Source organism: Mytilus galloprovincialis, chromosome 6 (genome assembly GCF_965363235.1).
Source record: "Mytilus galloprovincialis chromosome 6, xbMytGall1.hap1.1, whole genome shotgun sequence".
NCBI classification, from domain to species: domain Eukaryota; kingdom Metazoa; phylum Mollusca; class Bivalvia; order Mytilida; family Mytilidae; genus Mytilus; species Mytilus galloprovincialis.
Window position 1 is genome coordinate 67,682,540 of NC_134843.1, and position 25,845 is coordinate 67,708,384.

Sequence of the window (25,845 nt, forward strand, 5' to 3'; positions counted from 1 at the left end):
AGCCAAGACTCCATGTTGAAGACCGTATTTTGACGTATAATGGTCTACTTTTATAAATTGTGACTCGGATGGAGAGTTGTCTCATTGTCACATACGACATCTATATGGCTCAAAAACGAAACGAGACGGGATAAAAAGGGATGAAAAAATCTACGCTACTTTTTTAATATATTTATAATGGGCTTTATATGAGTCAAAATAGAGTAAAATAGTGGGTCGCATTTGGGTATGAGCGTCACGCCGGATTGCCGATTTTTTGCAAGCGTGACAGGTGAAAGTCAAATGATTGTGTAGAGAAAAACGGGAAATGAAGTCTAGCGGGACACGGATAATTACAAAAAATTAGAACTGCATAGTATAAGCGGGATACGGGAATCTGACAAAACAATAAGCGGAATACGGGAATCTGCCAAAACAGTAAGCGGGATCCGGGATCAGAACCCCCCAATGAGACCCCAGAAAAAGATATTTTTGTATATTCATCCTATTGTTACAGTCATGCCTTCAATAACAAAAGTATCCGATGCATGCATTTTTTCATATTTTTGGTCCCTTTTTCAATTTTGTGGGGTCCAAATTTATAGACAAAAGTCCTTTAATATAGATATTTGGAATTCGTTGACATGCTGAATCTGACCATGTATCAAGTTTGGGGATTTTTTGCCTAGTTGCTGAAATAGCCCACATAGAGTTCCAAAGGGTCTAAAATCAACAAAAATGAATTGTAGCATGCATTTCGTGTACAATAACCCAAATGTGCATGGTTTTACCTCTGTGGTAGTATCCATTCGCGGATCTAGAATTTTTCATAAGTAGGGGCCCACTGACTGCTTAAGAGGGCCCGCTGCTGTCACGCTCAAGTGATTCACTATATAAGTAAAAATCAAGGAGAAACGTAATCTGAAGAATACAATATGACATTTTGAGAATCGCTTTTGTTACAAGTTTGAAAAGCTATATATTTGATGAAGAATGAATGAGGAGTTTGTATTTCAATTGGAAAATACATGTATCATAAATCCTAAAGTCATCAACTAAGTTTTTTTTCATTTGTTGCAAGTGCATTTATCACATAATTCTACAATAAAAATTCCTCGCATCTTTGAAAATTCTACATTAATAATGACTGCACTAACAGTGATAATTCATCGCATCTATAGTTAAAATGGATCGCTTTCAATAATCGATATGCTATATTATGATGCTTTTATAACACTTATTTGAAGTTTAATGCTATGTTTGTATATGATAAAGACATATCACAATGAAAATATGTTAAAACTTAACTTAAAATCCTTTAACTTGATATTTTCAAAACGTAAACAAATACAGTTTTCCCATGATCCTTTATTCTACAATAGACATACCCGCATATAACAGTAAAAATGAACTAGCTGGATTCTTCGCACTTTATATACACTGAGTTTTATCTATCACAACCGTTACCAAATTTTAACGTTATATGTTATTGAAACTGTCGTCATATGGGGGTGTTTTAATAATGTAACTAAGGACAACATTAAATATCGGCATTTTACAATAATCATAAACGATACAAAGTGTATTGCATGAAATATCCATTCCGACAACTTATGCCTCTGAAGTAACATGACAGGCCAACAAAACATAACTCAAATGTTGATATGCTGACTAACAAAAATCATTCATAAGATAATACCTAAACCCGAACAAGAAATAAGCGGTTTTGCAGTTATTGTTTCTTTAGCTAAAAATGATTTAAAAAAATTAATTGTGCGTTTGCATGCTTTTTTTTATGGCTAGTGTGTTATGTGTTTATGCTTTTTTTTGCAAAAAAAATCTTATTTTGAAGAAATCACCCATTTGATAAACCTGACAGGTCGAAGTTAACGGGGACAAGACGACGAGTGAAATCTTGCATCAGTGATCCATCGATGCCAGCCAGAGGAATACGACCTATTCGCCAATTCCATCGGTTAGATGAATCAAAAATACTTCCTCATGTTCGCGAAGGACTTGAATTCAATGACGAATCAGATGATATTTAATTTTATATCCCTCTTCTGTTATAATTTTTACGTTTTGTATTGAATGAAGTGGTTCATTTTTTTTTATAGTAATCATGATATCCAACACAACAGGAAAATGAGGTCAAGCTATAACCATCATTATATATGTCATTGATTTTTGTGTCATTCGTCAGGCGAAACTAAATTAGATAACTAGCATATGTTAAATAAGAAAAAATATTTGTAGTGAAATTTTTTTATTATTATGTGTTTCTCTGTACAAGTTTACAAACAGATAAATGATACTTTTGACTTGATCGCCATTTGAATTGTTTTCCACATATGGAGGACAAAAGGCGACCTTCATGAACCACTTTCCTGTGTTCCCTCAACGCGTCCAAGGACTTGTATCCACAACCACAAGTGCTACACAGGTACGACGGAATTTCTTTTTCTTTTGAGTGGTGAGCCTTAATGTGGACGTTCAGGGAATTCTTGTACGTGAATTGTTTACTACACAGGGGACACTTCTCTGTTCTGATGTTATTGTGTAGATTGAGGTGTCCTCTAAAGTCCCAAAGCCGGTTAAAACCATCACCACAAATGCTACATTTGTATCTGTTTGTCCTTAATGTGGATTGATAGTCCAGATCTTGACTGGAACATAAGGCCACAAACATGACAAAGGTAGCGGTAAGTTTTACTATCACCGGGAACACTGTCCTGTTTTTGGTTTTCATGAACTCTATTTTTGCGACTGTGATCATCTGTGATATTCCACTTCTTCTTTTTCTGAGTCATCGGACCCCTCGGCTGTCTCCTCCTCCATAAGATATATACTGAAATTTAAAAAGTACACGTATTACATTTAACTCAAATAAAAAAAAATGTAGTTGAAAAATTGACATTGCACTAGCTCCCAGTAACTACAACTACTCTTAAGTTAGATAGGTATTTCATGTCTTTTTGTCATATATGTGTTCGTGTTTTATACTAGCATAACGCCAAGAGCATATATAGTAGCATAGCCACTCGAAAACATCTTTTAGAAGGGACCAGTGGTCAGAAGCCCCCCGTAAGCTTTAAGATTATCTATTTGTTATTAAAACAAATGCTGAAGTTTTTTGTAAGCACAAACCTATAAAACCTAATATATGTCTTTTGTTGCTACCTTGCTGGCATGCTTTATTTGCTTTTGTAGTATAAATTTGATCTTATTTTTTTTTATTCCTTTTGTATATCACATTACATAACTGGACATAAGGAGAAGACTTGTTGATATCAGGAGGGGGCAGAAGAATATATTTTTTATTTTCTTTACGTGGCATAATCGTGCGAAAATTTTATTTTTCATTGTTGAAAAATAATCGTTTTCCGGCATTGTACACTTCAGAATAGAATTTTAATCCTGTTTCTTGTAGGGTTGCTAATTTTCAGCGTTTACCAGGCCTTTAAATTATTCCTCAGGACTCTAATCCACTCCTCCCCCTTCCGAGAAAAAAATAAAATTATTGTTGCCCAATACTAGAAACGATTTCTAATGACAGATTGACAGGTAGCCGTCCGCTCAATCAATAACATCTGAAATTTGTCGAACGATTGAATTTCAAAATAATATACATGTTCGCATGGTTAATGAAACTTCTTATGTGCACAAATGAATTGAAATACACGAAATTGGAATTTGTCTGTACAATGAGAATAATATATTGGCTTATGATGGTAAATTTGCAATGTGTATATTAAGATTTACATACAAAAATATGTTTTAAAACATGATAATTTTGTTTTAAAACGCATTATTGTCACAACGACTCGTACAGTATAAAACAATGTAATTTAAAGACAACGAAGCGTACAGAGTTAAAAATTAAAGATGCACAAAGAGATGCACTTTTCGTTGTCTATATAGCATGTATATCTACAACTTTAAGTGTTTTGTTTAGGTAAAACGATAAGATTTTTAGAAATGTATGTTTGCAAAAGTAAAAGATGCGAGAAACTTAGAATTTATAACGATTAAAAATAGAAAACATGCTTTTACTATTGCCAAGGTCGTGCGTTTCGTTAATTTTAGCCTTTAGTAATAAAGTATTTAAAAAAAAAAATAGCAATACCATATAAGTGACATATCATAGTATATATTGAAGCAAAATATCATGAGAAATATTAAAGGACTTACCTTAAAATTGTAATTATTAGTCTGTCTTACCTCGGTTGTTCAAGGTGTGCTCGACTCGAACGCGTCAACGTCCGGTTTCATTTGTATCGGGGTTATACGGGGTGATATAGTAGTGTAATGAGATTCTTCCTCAATACTCAATCTGCATAAAGAATTTGCTGATTGAGAAACTTATTTACACGGACAAATCCTTGAGGATTGAAATGAGTGAAGTGGGGCGGAAGATACAAATGGGATAATTAAACTCATGTGTTTAAAACACACTGACACATGGCAAAACAAAACAATGCACAACATAGAAAACCAGTCTGAGCAACACAAACTTACAAAAAGAAGTAGTTCAATATAATTGATAATTGTTTTAGAATAAAAACCTCAAAACAATATACTAAAAACTCATGTTGTTTTAATTTGAAGAAATAATCATTAATTTTGTGTACCTGTACAGAGGAGACATAGAAAAAACATGGTACAGGGAGATAACTCATAAAACAAAAAGGGTTTGGTTTAAGAGGGCTAATAAGTATTGATTATTTTATAGACCTGATGAAAAAACAAATAACATTTAAGGGAAGAAAAAAAGGCAGAGGAAAAAGAACGAACAAGTATGTGTCCATAGTACTCCAATTCCCCACTCACACTATCATTTTCTAGGTTCAGTGAACTGTGAAATTCGGGTAAAAACTGTTATTTGGCATTAAAAATAGAAAGATCATAGCATAAGGAACATGGGTACTAAATTTCAAGTTGATTGGACTTCAAATTCATCAAAATCTATCCTGACAAAAACTTTAACCTTAAGCGAGACAGACTGACAAACTGATGGATGGATGGATACACAGGCCAAAGACATTATGCCCCTAGGCGAGCATAAAAATATTAAAATAACAGATTAAAGAACAGAGGAAACTCGTTACGTCATCATTAGTTGGAACATCACAATACATAAATACAATTGGATGAAATATTTGTTTTTCTATTTATCTAGTACAGGAGCTGTGGTTTTATATTTAGTTCATTTCGTAAGTCTGTCTGATTTTGTTCCCAGTGTTTCTCCCAATTAGTACTGCAACTGACATCGAAAAAGACGCTTAGTTAACGAGTTTAATGGTCCGGAATAACACACGGCTGCAAATTGTTTTAAATGATAGAATAATATCTATATTTTAATTTCCGTCGGGTCGTAAAAAGTTTCTATGGTCACATTTTTGTATTTTATCCCTTTAATGGGGATACCCTCAATTTATGGTTTTGGGTAGTTACCTTAAAATCCAAAAATATATTTTTTGGTTAAATTTCCCGCTATTTTCGTAAATATTTTCTATGCACATATCATCAAGGATCATCGGAATGATGAAGACGTAAATATAATACCATCTCCAAGTAAAACTTTCAAACTTAAAGTTAGCTGTTTTTTAGGTAGAAATTTAACGCGTTTTTCTTTGAAAACGAGAAAACATATGATTCAAAAATAGTATTTGACATTTGAGAGGACAAAACATATTATTGCGATACTGCATGCAAATTTTGTTGGGCAAATTCCAAACAATTTTGTCAAAAACTCAAAAATAAAAACATCATTTGTACCTTTTTTAATTACGGAAATTTCCTATCCGTCAATCAGCTCCACCATTTATATTTTCCTTCACCATCAATTTGATAGTTTCGATGTGATTATGTAGATTTTGTAGGAGAAGTTAATTTATTTTTGAGTGATTTGAATATATATAGTAGTTCTTTCGTGTATTTTCTGTAAATAAGTTATATTTTTGTTAATAAAATTTTGACTTTATATAAAAGTTAACCAAATCCTTCGGATAAGAGGTTTTTCCGGATAATGACTATAGTTGACATTGTGTGAAAATACATTGTATGTCAATGTTTAACCTCAGAGCAATTAATATGCATGCAAGTGGTCGGGGGAAAAGTACTATTGAAGATTCGCAGAGATTTGGTGTGTGACAAGGTGATGCTAAAACCAACTTCTCTTAATATTCTGCTTTCCGTGGGCGAATCATCAGTGATGTTATGAGACTTGCACCAGAAGGCAAAATTGGTGCGTCTTTAAATTAGATTGATTGATTGATTGTTGGTTGCTTAACGTCCAGTGACAAATATTTCATGCATGTTCAGGACGAGAACAAGTTAACAATAAAAACAATAGGTAGGTTTTGTCATAATAGAGGCCATTCGGGATGATGATCGGGAAAATTTAGACTGCCACTGGAAAATGATGGTATATTGGATTGGGACAGAAATTTTCCATTGCAACAGGCCACCTTCGGACTCCTCAAAGAGTTGATTCAAGGGTTTTAACATGCAAAGAACGTGACACTCCCTTTACACGAGGCATCGGACTTAACGTCCCCATTCTGACCGGACGTGACTGCGAACTTGATACATCCCGCACAGCCAAACGGACGCCCCACTTCGTTTTACTGCCGGTCGGGAGAAGACCAAGTGACAACATTTCAACAAAAAACAACAGAAATCCATACATGTGATCAAACTGATCGACATGTATCCTCACAACCTGACACTTTTATACGATCTCGCGCTCAGTTTCTTCCTTGTAGTTTGGATATGAAAACAGGGTTTTTATGTAAAAGACAAACCTTTAAAAAAAAACCAGAAAACTACGCAAAACTGAGTCCTCTAAACGTGTTGACAGTCTTTTAAGTTGTGCTTATTAATGTGAGTAATCATTTATCCATGCATAACCAAGTACTTATTGAAGTCAACACCTGTGCAATTAAGTAAAACAGTTACTGAAAAATTAGAATTTGAACTTGCTGTCAGTTCATTAATAACGATTGTTAGTGATGTGATTTGTTCTTCCATAAAAAAAAAGCCTTTCTCATGTAGCACATCCTCTATATATACCGATCAATTTTACATTGTGACACCTTACAATTCAGACACAGTGGGACCAAGGGATATGAAATAAAGAGTTCAGCTCTGAACTCAATTTAGGGGATGCCATATCTGCTGCAGGAAAATTGAAGTCTATGTTAAGACTTTCAGAATTACACCAAGGTGTGTCTGAAAATATTAAGGATACATTAAAAGAAGAACAATTACTTCACCCTGCCACCAGTGCTCTTAAGAGCTATGTCCTCGTTTTGGTATTTCTATGGAAATGCATAGCTTGTTAATAGATATCGGAAGATGTGGTATGAGTGCCAATGATACAACACACCATCCAAGTCACAATTTATAAAAGTAAACCATTATAGGTCACGGTCCGGTCTTCGACACGGAGCCTACGCTCAAAAGTTCATTTGTTAGTTAATTGATAAAATTAACACAAAGGCGCTTCTGAACCGTATATTGTCCCTAAAGATAACAAAAATTCGTAAATGGATGGCTATTTCAAAATCAATCGTTTCTGTAGCAACATTCGCCCCATTACATTTTGGATTGGCAGTGCAGATACATCATGCATATGCATATGGGAATATGGGTCACTAACATTGATCGAAACTTTGTACTCACATTTCTTTTGTGTTTCCTTTGCAAAGGTAAGACTATATCTGACGAGTTTCACCGAATCATCACGGTATTTACGCTCCAGATAGCATTTGTACTCAAAAACTGTGTTTGCTTTGAACAAACTCTGTCCTACGCCGAACTTGTTCTTATAAAAAAGGGAAGTGTCTTGTAATGCTAATACGCGTACTGAATCCGCATATGATGACTAAGAGATTGATTCATGTCCCTATTTTATGAATACTTGAGCTATTGTGTGTCACTTTTAAAAGTTATACAAGGACCATGACTGATTTTGAATTACAACATTTGAAAATTGGCATTGCATTGTATAATTTTTCATCCTTCCCTTAAAAAATTAATGAGTTAACTTTTTTACCAGGATTATCCCACTAAAAAAATGTTCATGCACCAAACTGACTTTGTTTTACATTCATTTTTTTAAAACCTCGCATTCGCCTCGTGTGACTATAGTATAGTTTGTGTTATAACTGCCCTGTCTAGACTTTGCAAATACAAAATGTGTTTATCTATAACTAGATACTAATTTTCACAAAATACACAACCTTTAAGATGCAAAATTAAAAACACTGTTTCAGCGCTTGAATTTTGTTTTTTTCAAAGATAGAAAAAAATATTGAAATAGTTTGATAAACTGGTGTTTTATACTTTAGAAAATAATTCTGTAATATACTATAGTGAAATACTATACACAATATGAAAGTTTATGGATGTGAAAAGGTCAAGGCCACTTCTTCTTTTGCTATGTCTTAAATGGAAAAAAATCAGAAGGGTCCAAATCAACGCCATTTTTTAATGGCAGCTTTTCATATAAGTAGTCAAATTTGTCGTTTCAACATCGTTTCATACCATATGCTTATGATTGAATCGTTTTTGTAGCATTCTATTGAATAAATATCAGAATATTTCTCCTTTTTGTCCTTGTGGTTGAAATGTTGATATTTTTAGGTCTGACCTTTGACCTCAATTTCACAAAATTGTGACCACTCTGGATTTTTACGACCCAACTTTTCTTATTATACACGTTTTCCTCTTTCCATCGATATATAATTTAGGTGTGTGTTCTTCCGGACCATTAAAGTTTTAAAAAATGAACTCTGGTTGCAGTACTAAATATATTGCCATCAAAAAATTTGAATTGGTGCCACATCTGATGGCCCAGGGTAAGTATATACTCACATATTGCTGTCTATTTCTGAAATGAAAAGAGATACCAAACTAATTATTTATTTTTTTCTGCAAAATGATGTTAGAAGTTATTTGTATAAAGTTATGTCCATTTTGCATAAAATATGATAAAATTATAAAACTTCAATAAACAAGCAGTCTGAATTAATTCTAAATATAGTTTTAATATGGAAGTTAACTACTTTGTTAACACTAAAAAAAGCCTAACATATTGCCTAACCTAATCATTTATAAGTTCTAAGTTATTACTTTATAAGTGGAGGTTGGTAGTAACTTGGTACATATTAAAAGTAAAATCACAAAAATACTAAACTCAGAGGAAAATCAATTCGAAAAGTCCATAATCACATGGCAAAATCAAATAACAAAACGCATCAAAAACGAATGAACAAGAACTGTCATATATTCCTGACTTGGTACAGGCATTTTCAAGTGTAGAAATTGGTGGATTGAACCTGGTTTTATAGCTAGCTAAACCTCTCACTTGTATGACAGTCGCATCAAATTCCATTATATTGTCACCGATGCGTGAACAAAACAAATAGACACAATAGGTAAAAATGTCAAAAATAGGGGTACAGCAGTCAACATTGTGTTATCATCTTAATCACTATAAAAACAACAAATGTAACGAAGAAGCACAAAAGGGCATACATCAAATTAACATCCTCATTTTGATTATATTATACGATTTTATCTGTCTATGTAAATTGCACCCATCAAGGAAGGAGGGTTTTGAGTACTGGTGTAAAAATGCGCGTTTGAAATGCGCACAGGTAGACATGAAATAATTTTGTCGTTCAAAGTATGACGGGATGCATAAATACAGTCACGCAAAATAGATATAACAAAGACTGACTTAACAGTTAAAGTAATAATAATAATAAATAAAATAATAGTGTGGTTCAAAGTATGACGGGATACATAAGTACAGAGTCACGTCAAATGTATATCACAAAAAAAGTGGGTTAACAGTAAAAGCAGAGACATGTATTTATATGTCTCTGGTAAAAGTAATATCAATAAATAAAATAATTTTGTCATTCAAAGTATGACAAGATACATAGGTACAGAGTCACATCATAAAATAATTTTGTCGTTCAAAGTATGAAGGGATACATAAGCACAGAGTTATGTCAAAAGGATATCTAAAAAAACAGACTTAACAGTAAAAGTAATATTAATAAAGACAAATAAAAGAATAATATAACACGTTATTAAGATGATAAACAACGTCAGTACGCAAAATCTATACTTCAAGACCATCGTGTATTATTTGTGAAGTTGATATGGAATATTTATCAACAAGTTCTGGGTACCTTCCGATGAACTTTTTTTAGAAAAAGGACGAGACGTTCTTTGACATACCCCTGGTTCATCAACTTTCTGCTCAGATACTGGTGACGTTTTACAAAGTCTGAGTAGGAGCTGCAAGCTCTTGAATACCGAATAAGTTGGGAAATGTATATTCCATATGCAGGTGAAGTTGGTATATTGCTACTAAGGTGGGGGAAATTGATAATTTCAAAATCAAAATCGTCTCGTTTGTCATAGATTCTGGTACTAAGATGACTGTGTATGTCGAATTCGAGGTATAAGTCTAAAAATGAGGCGGAGGAAGCCGGCTGCTTTTGTTGTTACCTGTCATAAGTCAAGAATCTGATGTTCAGTAGTTGTGTTTTGTTGATGTGGTTCATAATTGTTTCTTGTTTTTTATATAGATTAGAACGTTGGTTTTCATGTTTGAATGGTTTTACATTAGTCATTTTTGTTGGGCCCTTTATTTATTGCAAAAGGCTCCGTGTTGAAGACAGTACTTTAATCTATAATTGTTAACTTCCCTTACAAATTGTGACTTGGATAGAGAGTTCAACTTGTCTCATTGTCACTCATACCACATCTTTGATGGTTCATTCTAGTCTAGACATCTGTATCTTGGATGTCTCTTTTTTCATTGAACTATATCTGTTAATACAATGTATATTAATGAACTTACACAGAACCTAATCTCAGAGGTCCAAAAAATGCTCCTAGTGCACACATTGGCAGTCCTGTTTGAATAGCTTCCACCCATTTCACTGCTACTTCTCCTAACATATGAAGAGGCATTCCCAGTACAGATTGAAATAAATCATGTGTCTGTCTGTACCGTAACATAACATATTTTAATTCTGCATGGATCATCTACAAAATGTACAGGAAGTCTTGCATCGGGGGAGAAACCCTGAAATAAACAATTTCCTTGTTTAAGTCTAACATTTCAAGTTTTAAAAATCTGTTCTTAAAAGACTACATATTCTTATTTTCAGTAACTTCAGACATTTTATATCTTATGGCATCTTTAACTGAATATCTAATAGGTTTCAGTAAGTGTTAATGATAAAGCAGGTAAATTTGTCTAAAAATCAACAACAAAATATCATAATAGGCAGTGGAAGATATATAAAAGCTTGCAACTCAGAAAGGGGGAAATTAAAACATAAGGTTCGAGTAAAGAGGGTGCCAATCCATCTGTATTTTAAAGAACCCTTGCAGCAACTAAATTTTAAGTAGCTGCATTGCATAACAAAATTGATGTCTTTTTCCAAATATATATTTTCTTTTATTATAATAAAAAGACTAGTCTTTTACTAAGTAAAGATTAATCAAACCATATTTCAGATAAAATCAGACATTCAAAAGAATTTGTCTGGGTTTCATTTGAGTTAAACTTATTTCAAATCATTTTATAACATGTTGTTACATTGAACTTACATTTTTACTGAGAAAATTGTAGTATTTTTTACCAAAAGTGTCATCTGGTAAACTCCATAAGTAGTCTATAGATAATGTGGATGTATTGATTTCTGGCTCTTCTCTGAAAAATATTTGTATAATAAGCATATCAAATTCTGAAAGAGAGAATAGTATTATACCATGTTCAACTAAATGTTTTGTTTGCTTTTTTATTTGTTATTTTTCAGACTTCTGTATGAGTCTTGAATACCATATGTCGGGGGGGGGGGGGGGGGGGGGAGGGGGGGGGGATTGTGTCTCATATTTGTTGTTGCCTTAGCTTTTTACCTATGAATGGCATTATAAGTTTTCCTGTGATAAATTGTTTATTTCCAAGTACTTCTTGAAGATACACATATTTCATAGTATGCTAACTCTTATACAAATGTTGTGTAAATGATGAAGTAGCTTACAACTATAGGTCACCATACAGCCTTCACCAATGAGAAAAACCCATACTGCATAGTAGATGTTGTGGGTTAATTAGTTCCCTCCAGGCACTCTGGCTACCTCCTTCAATAAAACTGGCGACCAGGATATAGCCAGAAGTGGAGTCAAACTCAATCAATCAATTAATCTCACAGTAATACATATATTCTTGTTAAAACTATTGATTACAATGATAACAACGATTAAAACTATTACAACAGCATAATAACCCTTACTCAATTATTTGTCTTCCAACTGGATCTTCCAACATTTTCTGTTTCATTTTCTTCAGAGCAAAATATCCTGTTGTCTCTCCTAGAGTGGATATCATATCTGAAATGACAAACATTAGTTTTAGAAATATTAAACTAAATATTACATCTATTTGATAATCAGATTTATCTACTAGTATTTTAATGTTTTGCACTAATCCTCTATACTATGAAGGTGTAACACCATTATAACACAGTTTGCCACATTAGATGAATCATTGAAGACCTATTGGTGACCTTAAGTTGTTATCTGTTATGTGGTTGGGTTGTTGTCTCTTTGACACATTCCCCATTTCCATTTTCATTTTTTATAGATGATTTTCATATTGTCTAGGTGTATAGGGGAGCTAAGATCTAACAAAACATGTTTAACCTCGCTGCATTTGTGCGCCTGTCCCAAGTAAGGAACCTCTGGCCTTTATTGTCTTGTATGCGTTTTTTTTAAATTTTGATTCATTTATATGTTTCGGAGTTTCGGAGTGTGACTTACATTTTTTCTGAACTAGTATACCTTTTAGGAGGGATAAGCTTAAGCCTGTCTCGGCTGCAGAATATTTTCGATGTGTTTTTAAAAAACTTATTTCCTTCGGTTGTTTTTTCCTGCTCTTTGGTCGGATTGTTCTCTCATTCCCCGTTTCCATTTCCAGTTTTAAAAGTTATCATTGTCATATTTTTAACCTATTTTTTTTTAATGTTCATCTCTTAGATATTTAATTTTGAAATTATTGCTCCAATGAGTTGCCGTCTTTAACATTTTAATGAAATGTATTTACATACCATTCTGTAAAGAAAACAAAATAAACAACAAATATGCTTTCATTCTATTGTTTCTACGTCATTTTCCAGTTTTTACAAAAAGAACAAGATTGTGCTTTCAATACGTCTTTAATGCAGTAAAACTTTAAGAGGAGCTGGACTTTTTAGTTCATATAATAGCATCTATGTCAAAAGGGATCATATTATAAGGAGAAACGAAAAGGCCAGCTATTTTAAGATAAAAAAAAATAACTAGATGTGTCAGAGCCACACGAATGGCCCCGTCTCAAAAAGTTGAAAAATCTGCAATCAATAATACATGTGGACACAAACATGATGGTAGTCTCACATACAAAAAAATCAGCTCAAATCTGGAGGCGTATAGAAAAAAAAGTCCGTATAACTGTGATTTTCAACAATTTTCAAAGTTGTAAATCCTTAATTTTGGCAAAAATTAGCGGAGCGGAACGAAACTTAAACTTGACATGTAACTCATCATGGTTAGCTTACATACCGAAAATCAGCCCAATATCTGAAAGTATTTAGAAAAAGGACCGTATAACTTTATCATAGTCCAAATCCCGAAATTACAGCAAAAACTAGCGGAGCGGAACAAAACTTAAACTTGATCTGTAACTCATCATGAGTAACCCACATTCCAACAATCATCCCAATATCTGAAAGTGTTTAGAAAAAAGTCTGTATAACTGTGATTTTCAACAATTCATCAAAGTCCACAGCCCGTAATTTCTGCAAAATTAGCCGAGCGGAACAAAACTTAAACTTGATTTGTAACACATTTGGTTAACTCACATGCCAACAATCATCCCAATATCTGAAAGCGTTTAAAAAAAAGTCCTGATAACTGTGATTTTCAACAATTTATCAAAATCCAAAGCCCGTAATTTCGGCAAAAATTAGCCGCGCGGAACAAAACTTAAATTTGATCTGTAACTCATCATAGTTAACTCACATACCAAAAATCAGCCCAATATCTGAAGGCGTTTAGAAAAAAATCCGTATAATGGTTTGTTGCGGAATTACGGAATTACGGAATTACGGAATGACGGACAAGGGTAAAACTATATGGCACCGACAACATTGTTGCGGGGCCATAAAAAAGAACTGTTTATGCTCAACGGAAAATATTTATACGATCTGTTTCCAAAGAAGGAACGTTTCTGAAGATTCTTTTGTGTTGGGCTGGTCTGAAACTAAAAGGAAGAAAAAACATTGCAAAAGCTTGTTATTGAATATTTAATAAAATTTTATTCATGTCGAATTAAAATGAAATAAATTGTTTTAATTCAACGTTTATGTTGATAACAGTTATGTTAAAGCATTGTTTGTCAACATGATCAAATCTGGTTCTTTGTAGGTCCATATGTACTAAAAATATTTTAATTGACAAGGATTGCCACTATTCCTGAAAACTGGACATCACGCTATAGCCAATAATGCGGAAAGTGGCGTTAAATACCCCAAATCATCTAATCTATCATGATCTCTGTGATATTGACCTGAATTGCTGCTTTAAAAAACGTAAATAAAAGGATAAATACCTGATATTATGACTTCTTAATGAATATATGTTGGATCTTTAGCATCTCACATTTTGTTTTATAATTTTGAAAATAAAATCCATATAGCATGTGAATTCCTAATACGCTAGATAAACTCTATTGATTTCCTGACCCTTGATATACAATTGATTAGTTTATATTCCGGAAAATCCATTGACATGTTGAGGAAATATTATAAAATATTTTAGCAAAATTGTAAACTTTGTACATTCACAGGTATTTTTTTTTTTTTTTTTTAAATTTTCATCAATATCTACTCGTGTAGCAATGGTATAATTGGTATTTTGTAATACTTTCCATATGCTCAAGTTCTTAGTCTGTGGTTTTTATACTGTCCAGTATGAGAAACTTAAAGAATTAAAATTATGCTTGCAATCGGTTCAATTTTTTTGGGGAGAAAAAATGTGTTATGTTTTCTATATACGATAATTTCATCTAAAACTGTACCACCCAACATAACAAGGGACATAATAATATAGTGTACATTATATATACCAGCTTACAAATATTTGAAATAAACTTTGTAGCAAAAAATGTTAAATAATATATGCCGTCAATTCTCATCCAGATGTCATAAAAAAAGATCGGTATATATTACGAAAAGCTGTAAAAAAAAAGTGCTCTATTTGTTATACAGGAAAAAACAAAAGTTAAAAAAAACTCCTATCATGCATCTTTTATGGGCTGTGTTTTATGTCCCACATAGAGCATTGTGTTTTTCGGTCAGTGTGTCCGTTCGTTCGTTGGTTCGCTCGTCCGTTTGTCCGTCCGTCTGTCCCGCTCCAGGTTAAAGTTTTGGGAACTTGAAACTTAGTGTTACCTGTGGTTTGATATTCTGCAAACAACTGTTACACCGTTTTAAGGAGTCACAAATTCGATTAAATACAAATAATTGCCCTATTTTAATAACTCTGTAGAATTTCGCTGTATCGTAACCACCGCATAATGCCTTGACCAGCCAACACAAATATAGGTCATGGATCAAAAGCGCTTAATAATATTCTTTTTATTGATTACCAAAACATATTTTCGTTATATCAGTATAAACTAGATTTAAGACGCAATTTTTGAAATGTGATGTTAATGATGGTATACTGTCTTGGTACTTCATATGAGATTTTAGTGTCTGTTTTATTTGTGCTACTAAATTGGATCTGTTTTATACTGATGATTACATATTAGCGATGCATGCTGCATGCTTATCATACATTATAAAAATATGTATTATATAAATATATATGGAGGATCATGGAGATTTGGTATGCTTGTCAATGATCGATACAAATATTCACCAGCGTTCAAAGTGGGTGCAAGCGGTCATAGGCAACCTACGACCTTTATAGTAGTATAGCCGGGTAAAATGGCTATTCGACTAAATGTAAATCAAGAAGGAAGATTTCGCTCCTTTAACTTTTATTTCAGCAGTCCGGCAAGACCGAACAACAAACTCCAAACTAAATGTAATGTAACATACAAACAATAACAATATATATAAGCACAAGCAATTAAAGGATTAAGCAGATTAACAGATGACAAATTAGAAATCAGAAGTAAAACTTAATGCAAACGGAGAAAAAGGGGGTTACAGTTATGAAAACAAAACGTCTATTAGAAACAGGTAAAATACCCCATCCTACATATACAGATGACTAAATGAGCAACAATTGGCTATGATGTTTACAAGTATTCCAAAAATATAAGGGAGAGGGTTATATACAGCTCAGATGTATTTTACAAACAATTGCAAACAAAAAAGGCATGAGAAACCAAAGGGACATTAAAAACTTATAAAACGAAGACAAACTGACAACAGCATGGTAAAACACGAAAAAAAGAACAAATGCAAATAGAAATTTATGATCGAAGCTAGTATTACCTACTACGCTCTATGGTCTCTTGTAATTTAAGCCCACCAACCACGTCAAGGTCAGATACCATATGGCAGGTGGTTTGTTTTACATATCTTTCCCCACTAGATAGATTATTACTATATTCAAAATTGAGTAGATGTTATATTTATTGTTTAGAAAAGATTATTGACTGCTTTTTTTTCATTTTATTGCTAACAATGATTCATAAGATACAAACAGAAAAATGAGATCTTGTACATCTACATTTTCGTCGTCATCAATGTTTCTTACTGCAACCAGACGAGTATTTACATTTTGACATATGTCATTTGCCTGACAGGGCATACATCGGTACATGATAGATTTTGTTCGAAGCAAATGCAAACTAAATCTTGCAGAAATTCAGATGACATCTGACCATCGAGATAGATAGGAACAAGTCATTCTTCTTTTCCCATCCGAACTGAAGAGGAGAATGAAGGGACGTTTTGCTATACGGGAAGACATCAAATTTATGTCTGGAGTGAAGCTCTTATTACACATTGTTTAAAAGTAGATTCACAAGGAGGAAGTTTGACAAGGGAGAAATTTTAAATAGTGAAATTGAGTATGGAAATGGGGAATGTATCAAACAGACAGCAACCCGACCATAGAACAGACAATTTTAGTCATTTTACACTCAATTTGTTTAGGTCACAATGATCTATTTTAAGTTTTGACTTGAGATCATTCATCGTAACAGCAAGATCTCGAGCTGCATCTATAGATTCATCGATTTCACAATTAGTAAGGTTTGACAAAACGATGAAATCATCTGGATTGTCCTTCAAGATTAAATAAACAGTGCGCTTACCGATCCTTAACAGGGATGACGGGGTAGATCATCATTTTACAGCATGTGCGGCTGGTAGAATGTTACAGATCGCAAACCCGAGACTTTTACATATTTCGTGGACAGGTATATAGCGGCGCAAATCTTGTGTGCAAGTTATGGTGCCTGTTTGAAACCATAGCTCATGCGTGTGATGCATGGAGGGGATGTAATGAACGCATAAGATCAAAACATATTTATCTTGTGACTTTCACACCGAACTCTTTGTCTACATGAATAGCATGTACAATCATGCGGGTATCTACTTCATCGGACGTACAAAATAATTCTTAAAACCTGAATACTCAATCTGAGCAGATTTAGGGTCATTGGAAGTGCTAGCTAAATAAGTGACTTCCTCGTGTATCATAGTAACTGTTGATCTTTCATGATGCTGAACAGTCAAATCGCCAAGAAATGTCCTGCTGGTTCTCACTGACTAAAAGAAACTTTTTCCACTCATGAATTCGACGACCGTCTATTGACCTGAAACACTTTTACAGACGAACAAGAACTTGATTCAGCTTTAAAATAACTGCAGTGGTGTCTGCTGGTGTAAGATTTATATCAAGAATTGTACAATATTTTGTAATCATCAGTACGAAGATGGTCTAGGTCTGAAACATCATGCAATATACTAAAATATACATGATCTGTCTGTCCTTCCAGAGCCTCGATAAAGCTTTAGTTTATGCTAATTCCTCGCATATTAATATGCAATTCATTAGAAGAATCCTGACATATAACACACTTATCCCATTGTATTTCAATCCTACTTAGTTTAGGGCTTGATGGGCATAGTTTAACAGCACTGTGCATGTGTGTCATATTCCGGGTCTGAAACGTGACCGAAGGATTTGATTTGTATTTTACAATTACAACAAAACTATCAATTAAAAAAACAAATTAAAGTTATAAAAACCAACAAAAAAAATATTTCCTAAAACAAAACAACGATATTCTAATTGGATTATTCAAAACATACAAATCTACCATACAACAAGCAAAAAAGAGAAATGAAGTTAGTGGCAATTGTCCTAGTTCAATTCTTTATTAACCAAATGTTTTAAAACATATAGGTACATGTATAATCAATATATACTAAATATAGATTACAAAAATATACGATCATGACAAAACAGACAGAAGTTTAAAATACACAAAAAATAAATACATATAAATATTATTCCAAATAGCAAATATCTGTAACAAATGAATTACAAATCATCTTACTGAAAACAGTCATTTCTGAGTTGCACAAGTCTTTTACATTAGTAGTGCTTAATAATTGTAAAAGTTTATAAACAGATGGCTTACGCCAATAACATGGTTTTATCAAACATTCACGCAAATTAGAATATAATGGACATGCTAAAATAAAATGCATTTCATCCTCAATATCATCAATACACAATGTACAGGTTCTAAGGTTTCTATTAACATTGGAATACCTTCCCTTCTCTATAGCTAGATTATGTGATGACAATCTAAATTTAACAATACACTTTTAATAAATTTCGGGTATGGGTTTGCACAAATATGACTGCAAAGAACAATTGGATATCATATATCTATACAGATATATGATATCCAATATATAACCTGATAGTGTAAGCTACAAAACGATTAACGGCACGAGAAAAGGCGTGTTTGAATCAATGCAGAATTATCACTTAATTTGTGTTTGAAATTGCTATTTTGTTCTCATCGATTAACATAACACGAAAGATATTTGGCACAAATATGAACCATGTCTTGTTGATGTAATCAGAGTAAAAATCCCGTGAAAGTAACACGCAATAAATTTTCTTTCGTTCAAAATGTGGTAAATTCAGCTAAAAAAGTAGTCTTACTAAAAACATGAAATACTTATACTTAGATTAGACTAGAACACACCCGTGATATCACGGGTCCGTGACTGAATTAAAGTATATAACTATGCACAAGCCTTATTTTAGTATTAGTATTGTCATCTGATAAAGTCATGCCAATTATAAGATACACAGTTTTTTTCTGCTTTCAAATCTTTCTGTTTGAACCCGTCGAACTGGAACTTATCAATTATTGGTAATAATAATTATTTGGAAAACAAAAGGTCCTGGAATGGAGTATTTTTAATCAACAGCATTGTCCTATATTAGTTATAAATAAAGTTGAATTCTTTGACTCGCTGTTTTACGTCATGCCCACTAACAAATTGAAAACTGTACCTATACGGCTTATTTTTAGTCCAGATACAAATTGGGACTCGTAATTTTAGTATTATAGATTCTTCTTGTTATCTTAAAAAGTCTTACTGATTAAAATATTACAATAGGTATCAATTTGACAATTTAGTAATGTCAACCCTGTGATTATGACCCGTGTATATAGCATATTAATCCTGAATACACCGTTTGGTGGTGCGCCTGTCAGATGCGGAACGTACAGATAAAGTAATAGGTAACAGGTGAATATACTATTGGTATCGGTATCGGACTCGACCCGCAATAATTTTATTTTTCGTGTTGAAGATGGCCTGTAGGAGGAGGTTTTTTGGGGTACCATAAGAAACCACAAAATTAAAAAAAAAAAAAAAAATAGACCACGGTAGCTTACGACGACATTCATGATTGGAAAAAATAATAATTTTCCAATAGTTTGCATATAAATATAGCCGTGTGCTATCCGTTAACTTAAAATCGTTAACTAGACGTCTTTTTCGATAATTGCCAGGGCACCCTACCAGTGGCGTAGCTAGTTCATTTTTACGTGTACGCCCGAACCTTGGCGAGGGGTCTGAGGACCCCAAACTGATCCATATCGAACAATTTCTGGAAGTGAATTAGAGATAGGGAGCGAGGCCCCCAGAAGCTAATGAGTCATCGAGAATGAATACCATTCCTGTCATTAAAAACTCATCAGTAGCAACATACTTTAGAATCTAAATAATGGTTTATTTGTTATGTTAAATCATTCATTTTGTTAATTTGAAATATAATGGTCATTGGATTCAGAGATAATGCCAAAACCAGTAGCTTTTAAATATGTTTTAAAAGAGCTGTGAGGGTAAAGAAATTAACCAACAAAATCCCCTTTCTATTTCCAAATTTTGTAAATGAACATTAATCTTCAGAGATGTTCAGGTGCAATATTAGATATCGTAAAGGCTTCTATGGAACCCTGTTTTTTTTTGTCAAGGATTCCCCCGCAAAAAGTGAATCCATTTAAAAGTCCATTACAGGATTTAAAAAAAATCCAACATTTTCTTTACATATTTTTTCTTGATCTGGAGTACTAGTTTCGGCCAAAGTTTCATGACAATTTATGAAGATTGATGCATTGATAATTTATAAAAAGCCGTAACAGTCTAATACTGAAAAATTAATAAACCAATAATTTACTTTTAAAACTTTGCTTCAGACAAAAATTTTATAAAATGCTTGGAATCTACTGAAGTTTTTTTTAATTCGATGAAGTTTTAACAATGAATTTGTTGTGTACATTTTTTAACCCCACACTATAACTTTTAGTACCCGTTAATTTTGTCCGTAAAACACGGAAAAACTAACTTCAATATTATGCTCTCAGTCAGTTTACGACCATAAACAGTTTCTGCTAAACTTCCGGAAAATTTCACAATGGTTTGGCAAATTTATTATTATTTAAATAATAAGTTTCTCAAGATACTAAACCTAGCTATTGATGCCGCCGACGAAATTTAGGATTTGGCGTCATAAATACAAATGTATGTCACAGGCTCGACAAAACTGTAAACCACAAAACGAATCTAAGGAGATAAAGTATTGCTTAAAACAAAAAGGGAAGGAACTATAAAACTCACAGTAGCTTCAGACTTGACAGAAAATGAACAAATAAATGATATATGATACCATTTGACTGAAAGTAAATTTCGTCAATTTGATCCGCAATTACAAGCCAACGAAGAAAAAATTATAAAGCTGATGTGCTTCTAACAAATTATTTTTATTTTTTTTAAGATTAAAATATTTTTTTAACAAAATTCAAGTGTATGCCCGGACGTTTAGACGTAAACGTAGCTAAGCGCCTGCCTACTATTAACAATTTAAAAAAAATATATAAATCGAAATCAGAGTATTGGCAGCTACTTAAAGCTTGTTTTAAACCAATTACATCTACTGGTAATAAATAAATCATTTTCTCAAAGTCAAAAACAAAAAGTATTTGTTACTGTCAGTGTTTGTATATAATGCCTCTGTTACTGTGTGTGGTTTTTTTAAAAAAAATAAGTTTAACTTACTTAATAATTTTACTATACTAAAATTGCTGAACTACAGCCCGGATTCCAGATTGTCAAAGTTATCTCCCCATTACGCCAGTTCATTTTTACAATCGTAAAAAAAGGAATCATAATTGTAAGGATGACGCGCTGCCAATTTAGCTCTTCAAAACTGACAAATTTACATAGCACCATTACGATCCTTTATGTCAGTTGTTTTTAAAAGACGGCAAAATTTAATGTATCTACTAGCTAATGAGCATCAGTTATTGTACGTGTCTGCATTGAGTCAACTTAAAACTATTGTCTGCTCGGTTGTCAGGTGGAATTTTCGAAAATACATTAACATTTAAAAAAAAATCTGATTCAATGTTTCGTGTTTTACTACTTTGTTTTTGTGATTCTTTAATTTGACTTGGGACAGGGGCAAAAAATGCGGCGGGGTTAATTAAAGGTGATTACACATGTTTTTTTTAGATCACAACCCTCCCCCTCTACCTCTTTCCAATATAGAAAAACAACTACACAACAATACGCACAGTAAAACTCAGTTCAATAGAAATCCGAGTCCGATGTCAGAAAAGGTAACAAAAGAAACTAAACAAAATGACAATGTTACATAAATTCATATGTGAAGTACTGTCTAAATCATTATCAATAAAAAATGGTTCTCCAATTCAGAAAAAATTAGATTTTTCTAGTATATAAAATAAACAAACTGGAATGTCTATAGGAAACGTGTAAAATTGCAAAAATATGTGTGTTTAGAAGCAGTTTCGTAGTCCCCTACGAAACAGTACACAAATTATGAAAATAATATAATTTCAAAGAGTATTTAAGCTTGAACTTTTTGTTTACAAACAGGTCTATAATAGAGGTATTCAAAATAACTCTTTAAATTAAATTTAAGACAAGTTGATTTTCCATTTTTTTTAGGTCTGAAAGTTACGCTTTTATTGAAAAACGCCCATATATACGGGTTACACTAATGTCCTGACAATGTCCTGACAGTGTCCTGACAGAAATGAAAATGCTTAATACTTTTTTATTATTGGAAGGATTTTCTTGAAATTTGGAATCAAGCAAGATGAGAACTTATATATAATAAATGAAATTTAAAAAAAAAAAAAAAATTTAAAAGAGTTAGAAAACTTGACCTGACCAACTTGACTTTAAAACTACTAATGTCCTGACCGATATGAAACGGCTAAAAATGTTTTATTATTGATAGGATATACTTCAAATTCGGTACCAAGGAAGAATAAAACATTTAATACAAAGATATAAGAAAAAAAAAGAAAAAAAATATTTTCAAGAGTTAGAAAACTTGACCTGACCAACTACGTCTTTCCCATGACTAATGTCCTGACCGATGTAAAATGCTTATAACTTTTTTGTTCTTTGAAGGATCGACTTCAAATTTGACGTCAAGGAAGATGCTAAGATTGCATACAGAGATATAACAATAAATATTCAAAAAACTAATGATGAATGTCCTGATCGTTATAAAATTGCATTGTAAATAACTTTTTTGTTATTTAAAGGGATATAACCACATGTATATAGTAAGTTAGTTTTATATCACTGAGAAAAGTATGTGATTAGAGATGCTGTAGATACTAAGTAAATGCACCTTTTCTACATTTAATATGCAAGGATTATAAAGATGTACAGAATGCAATTAAGTCCAAATTTAAGACAGTGACATGAATAATTAAAATTTAATCACACCTACATTAATTAAAATTAACACAAATTTGAGTGTTTACTTACCTATATTTTTCTATTTATTTCACTCATTTTTTGTTGTTTAGTTAATGAGGGATTAAACATGTCAAATAACATAAATAGGGACAGGAAATGGGCTTCTTTTGATTTCAATATATTGTTTTTACAAGCATTCAAAGCAGAATTATGTTAGAATCACACAGAAATATAAAAACTTATAATTAACATAATTTTATTATGTAACTGTCTTTTGGCTTTCTTGCACACATATATTACGAATAAGAAAAAGTGTATCCAAGTTCTTTCTAAACTATGTTTAAAAAAAAAAGAAAATATCAATATAATTTAAAGAATTAAGTCTATTCTGTCTTTAGAGAGAGAAAAACAGTTATACAATATTTGTCTTTTCTTCATCAGTCAGGACATTGCAGGACAATGTAAACATTGGTCAGGTCGAGTTTAAAATAGTTTTATTTTACATGCTTATACTAAGTGTTGTAATCTTCCCTGATACCAAACTTGGTAATATTCCAATAAATAACAAAAAGGTTATTGGCATTTTTATAACGGTCAGGACATTCATCATGACAAAGATCAAGTTGGTCAGGTCAAGTTTCCTAACATTTCAAAAATTAAAAAAACATTTTTTTTTCTCTCATAAATTCCTATATTTAATGCTATCATCTTCCTTGGTAAGGAATTTAAGTCATTTTTTTCAATAATAAAAAGTTATTAACATTTTCTGCATCGGTCATGACATTAGTCAGAGCAGAGTCGACGTTAGTCAGGTCAAGATTTTTAACTCTTTAAATTATTTTTTTTAAATCTTTTTCTTGTATCTATATATTTAGTATTATAATCTTCATTGACATCAAATTTGAAATCGATCCTTTAAAGAATAAAAAAAGTTTCAGGCATTTTACATCGGTCAAGACATTAGTCATGGGAAAGACGTAGTTGGTCAGGTCAAGTTTTCTAACTCTTGAAAATATTTTTTTTCTTTGTTTTTCTTATATCTTTGTATTAAATGTTTTAATCTTCCTTGGTATCGAATTTGAAGTCTATCCTATCAATAATAAAACATTTTTTAGCCGTTTCATATCGGTCAGGACATTAGTAGTTTCAAAGTCAAGTTGGCCAGGTCACGTTTCTAACTCTTATAAATACTTTTTTTTTTTTTTTTAAATTTTATTTATTAAATATAAGTTCTCATCTTGCTTGATTACAAATTTCAAGTCAATCCACCTAATAATAAAAAAAGTATTAAGCATTTTCATTTCTGTCAGGACACTGTCAGGACATTGTCAGGACATTGTCAGGACATTAGTGTAACCCCATATATACTTATAATATGCCAAATACAGGAGATTGTGATAGATTAGATTAACGTGACTTTTTCAAATAGTTAAAGTATTAACTTTTTATTTCAATAACAATTGAACTTTTTATAAAAATTCTAGATTCCAGTTATGTTGATCTGATATGTATACATTTGTATCTAATAAACTTGGTTAACTTCATAAATAAGGCAGACTGTATAAAGCATACATTTGTATTTTGAAAAAGTATAGCTCATACGGTCCAAATACTCGTATGGACAGAGTGCAAACCTAAAGTCCGCTTAGACTTCGTCGGTAGGGGACTAAAAAACGAAAATCATTTAAAAAAAATATATCCTTTTCCAATATTAAATGGATCGAGGGACTTTCTATACTAAATCATAGATGTAAGTCTTGTACATCTATGACTAAATTATTCAACTAAGTACTAATAGAAATTAAGTCCCTCGGATCATGGAAGTATTATATTTTACAATTCAATTCAAATATTTATTGCCATGTAAACTTTAAACATTAAGTTTGTGACATACAAAATAATAAACAATATAACTATATTTCACATATATATATATATATATACACAATCATTCATTTACAGTAAATATTCCAGTGTCCCCTGTCCTCAGTTCTAATGACCTTTTCATGTAGGACCCCAATTTATTTACTTGTGATGGTGTTGATGGATTGAGTATAAAAATCAACTTTCCTTCATCAGATAAATCTTTAACAGAAAAATTAAAATCCAAATTGTTAAAAAAGTTATTTCTAAAAAAATTCAGTTTGGAGTTTGTGTAATATTTTTCAAAATTTGAATATCGAAAACGGAAAAAGAAAAAAGGAAACAACTTGTGTCTGGTATCTAAGGTCATAAGCATAAACATGCAGCAATATTATATATCTAATGTCATAAGCAAAAGAAAATCAACATACAGCAATAATATATCTAAGGTCATAAGCATAAACATGCAGCAATAATATATCTAAGGTCATAAGCATAGACATGCAGCAATAATATATCTAAGGTCATAAGCAAGAGACAATAGACAGGTCTTATAAAGGAATATAACAAATCTGCTTTTCTGAGATGTTTTATAAGGTTCCAAAAATTTGTTATGCCCTACAGCTTTCCATCC

The 25,845-nt window shown here is 32.2% G+C and overlaps 1 protein-coding gene across 1 annotated transcript in view; it reads right to left on the reverse strand.

Annotated features, from left to right (window-relative positions):
• Positions 1 to 2,751: 2,751 nt before the first annotated feature.
• Positions 2,752 to 25,845, reverse strand: part of LOC143081008 (ubiquinone biosynthesis protein COQ4 homolog, mitochondrial-like) — a 30,143-nt gene continuing 7,049 nt past the window's right edge. The window contains 7 exon segments of the mRNA XM_076257241.1: positions 2,752 to 2,827; positions 8,777 to 8,875; positions 10,865 to 11,040; positions 11,042 to 11,092; positions 11,623 to 11,725; positions 12,309 to 12,405; positions 13,122 to 13,125. Coding sequence (XP_076113356.1) covers positions 2,752 to 2,827; positions 8,777 to 8,875; positions 10,865 to 11,040; positions 11,042 to 11,092; positions 11,623 to 11,725; positions 12,309 to 12,405; positions 13,122 to 13,125 — 606 coding nt within the window.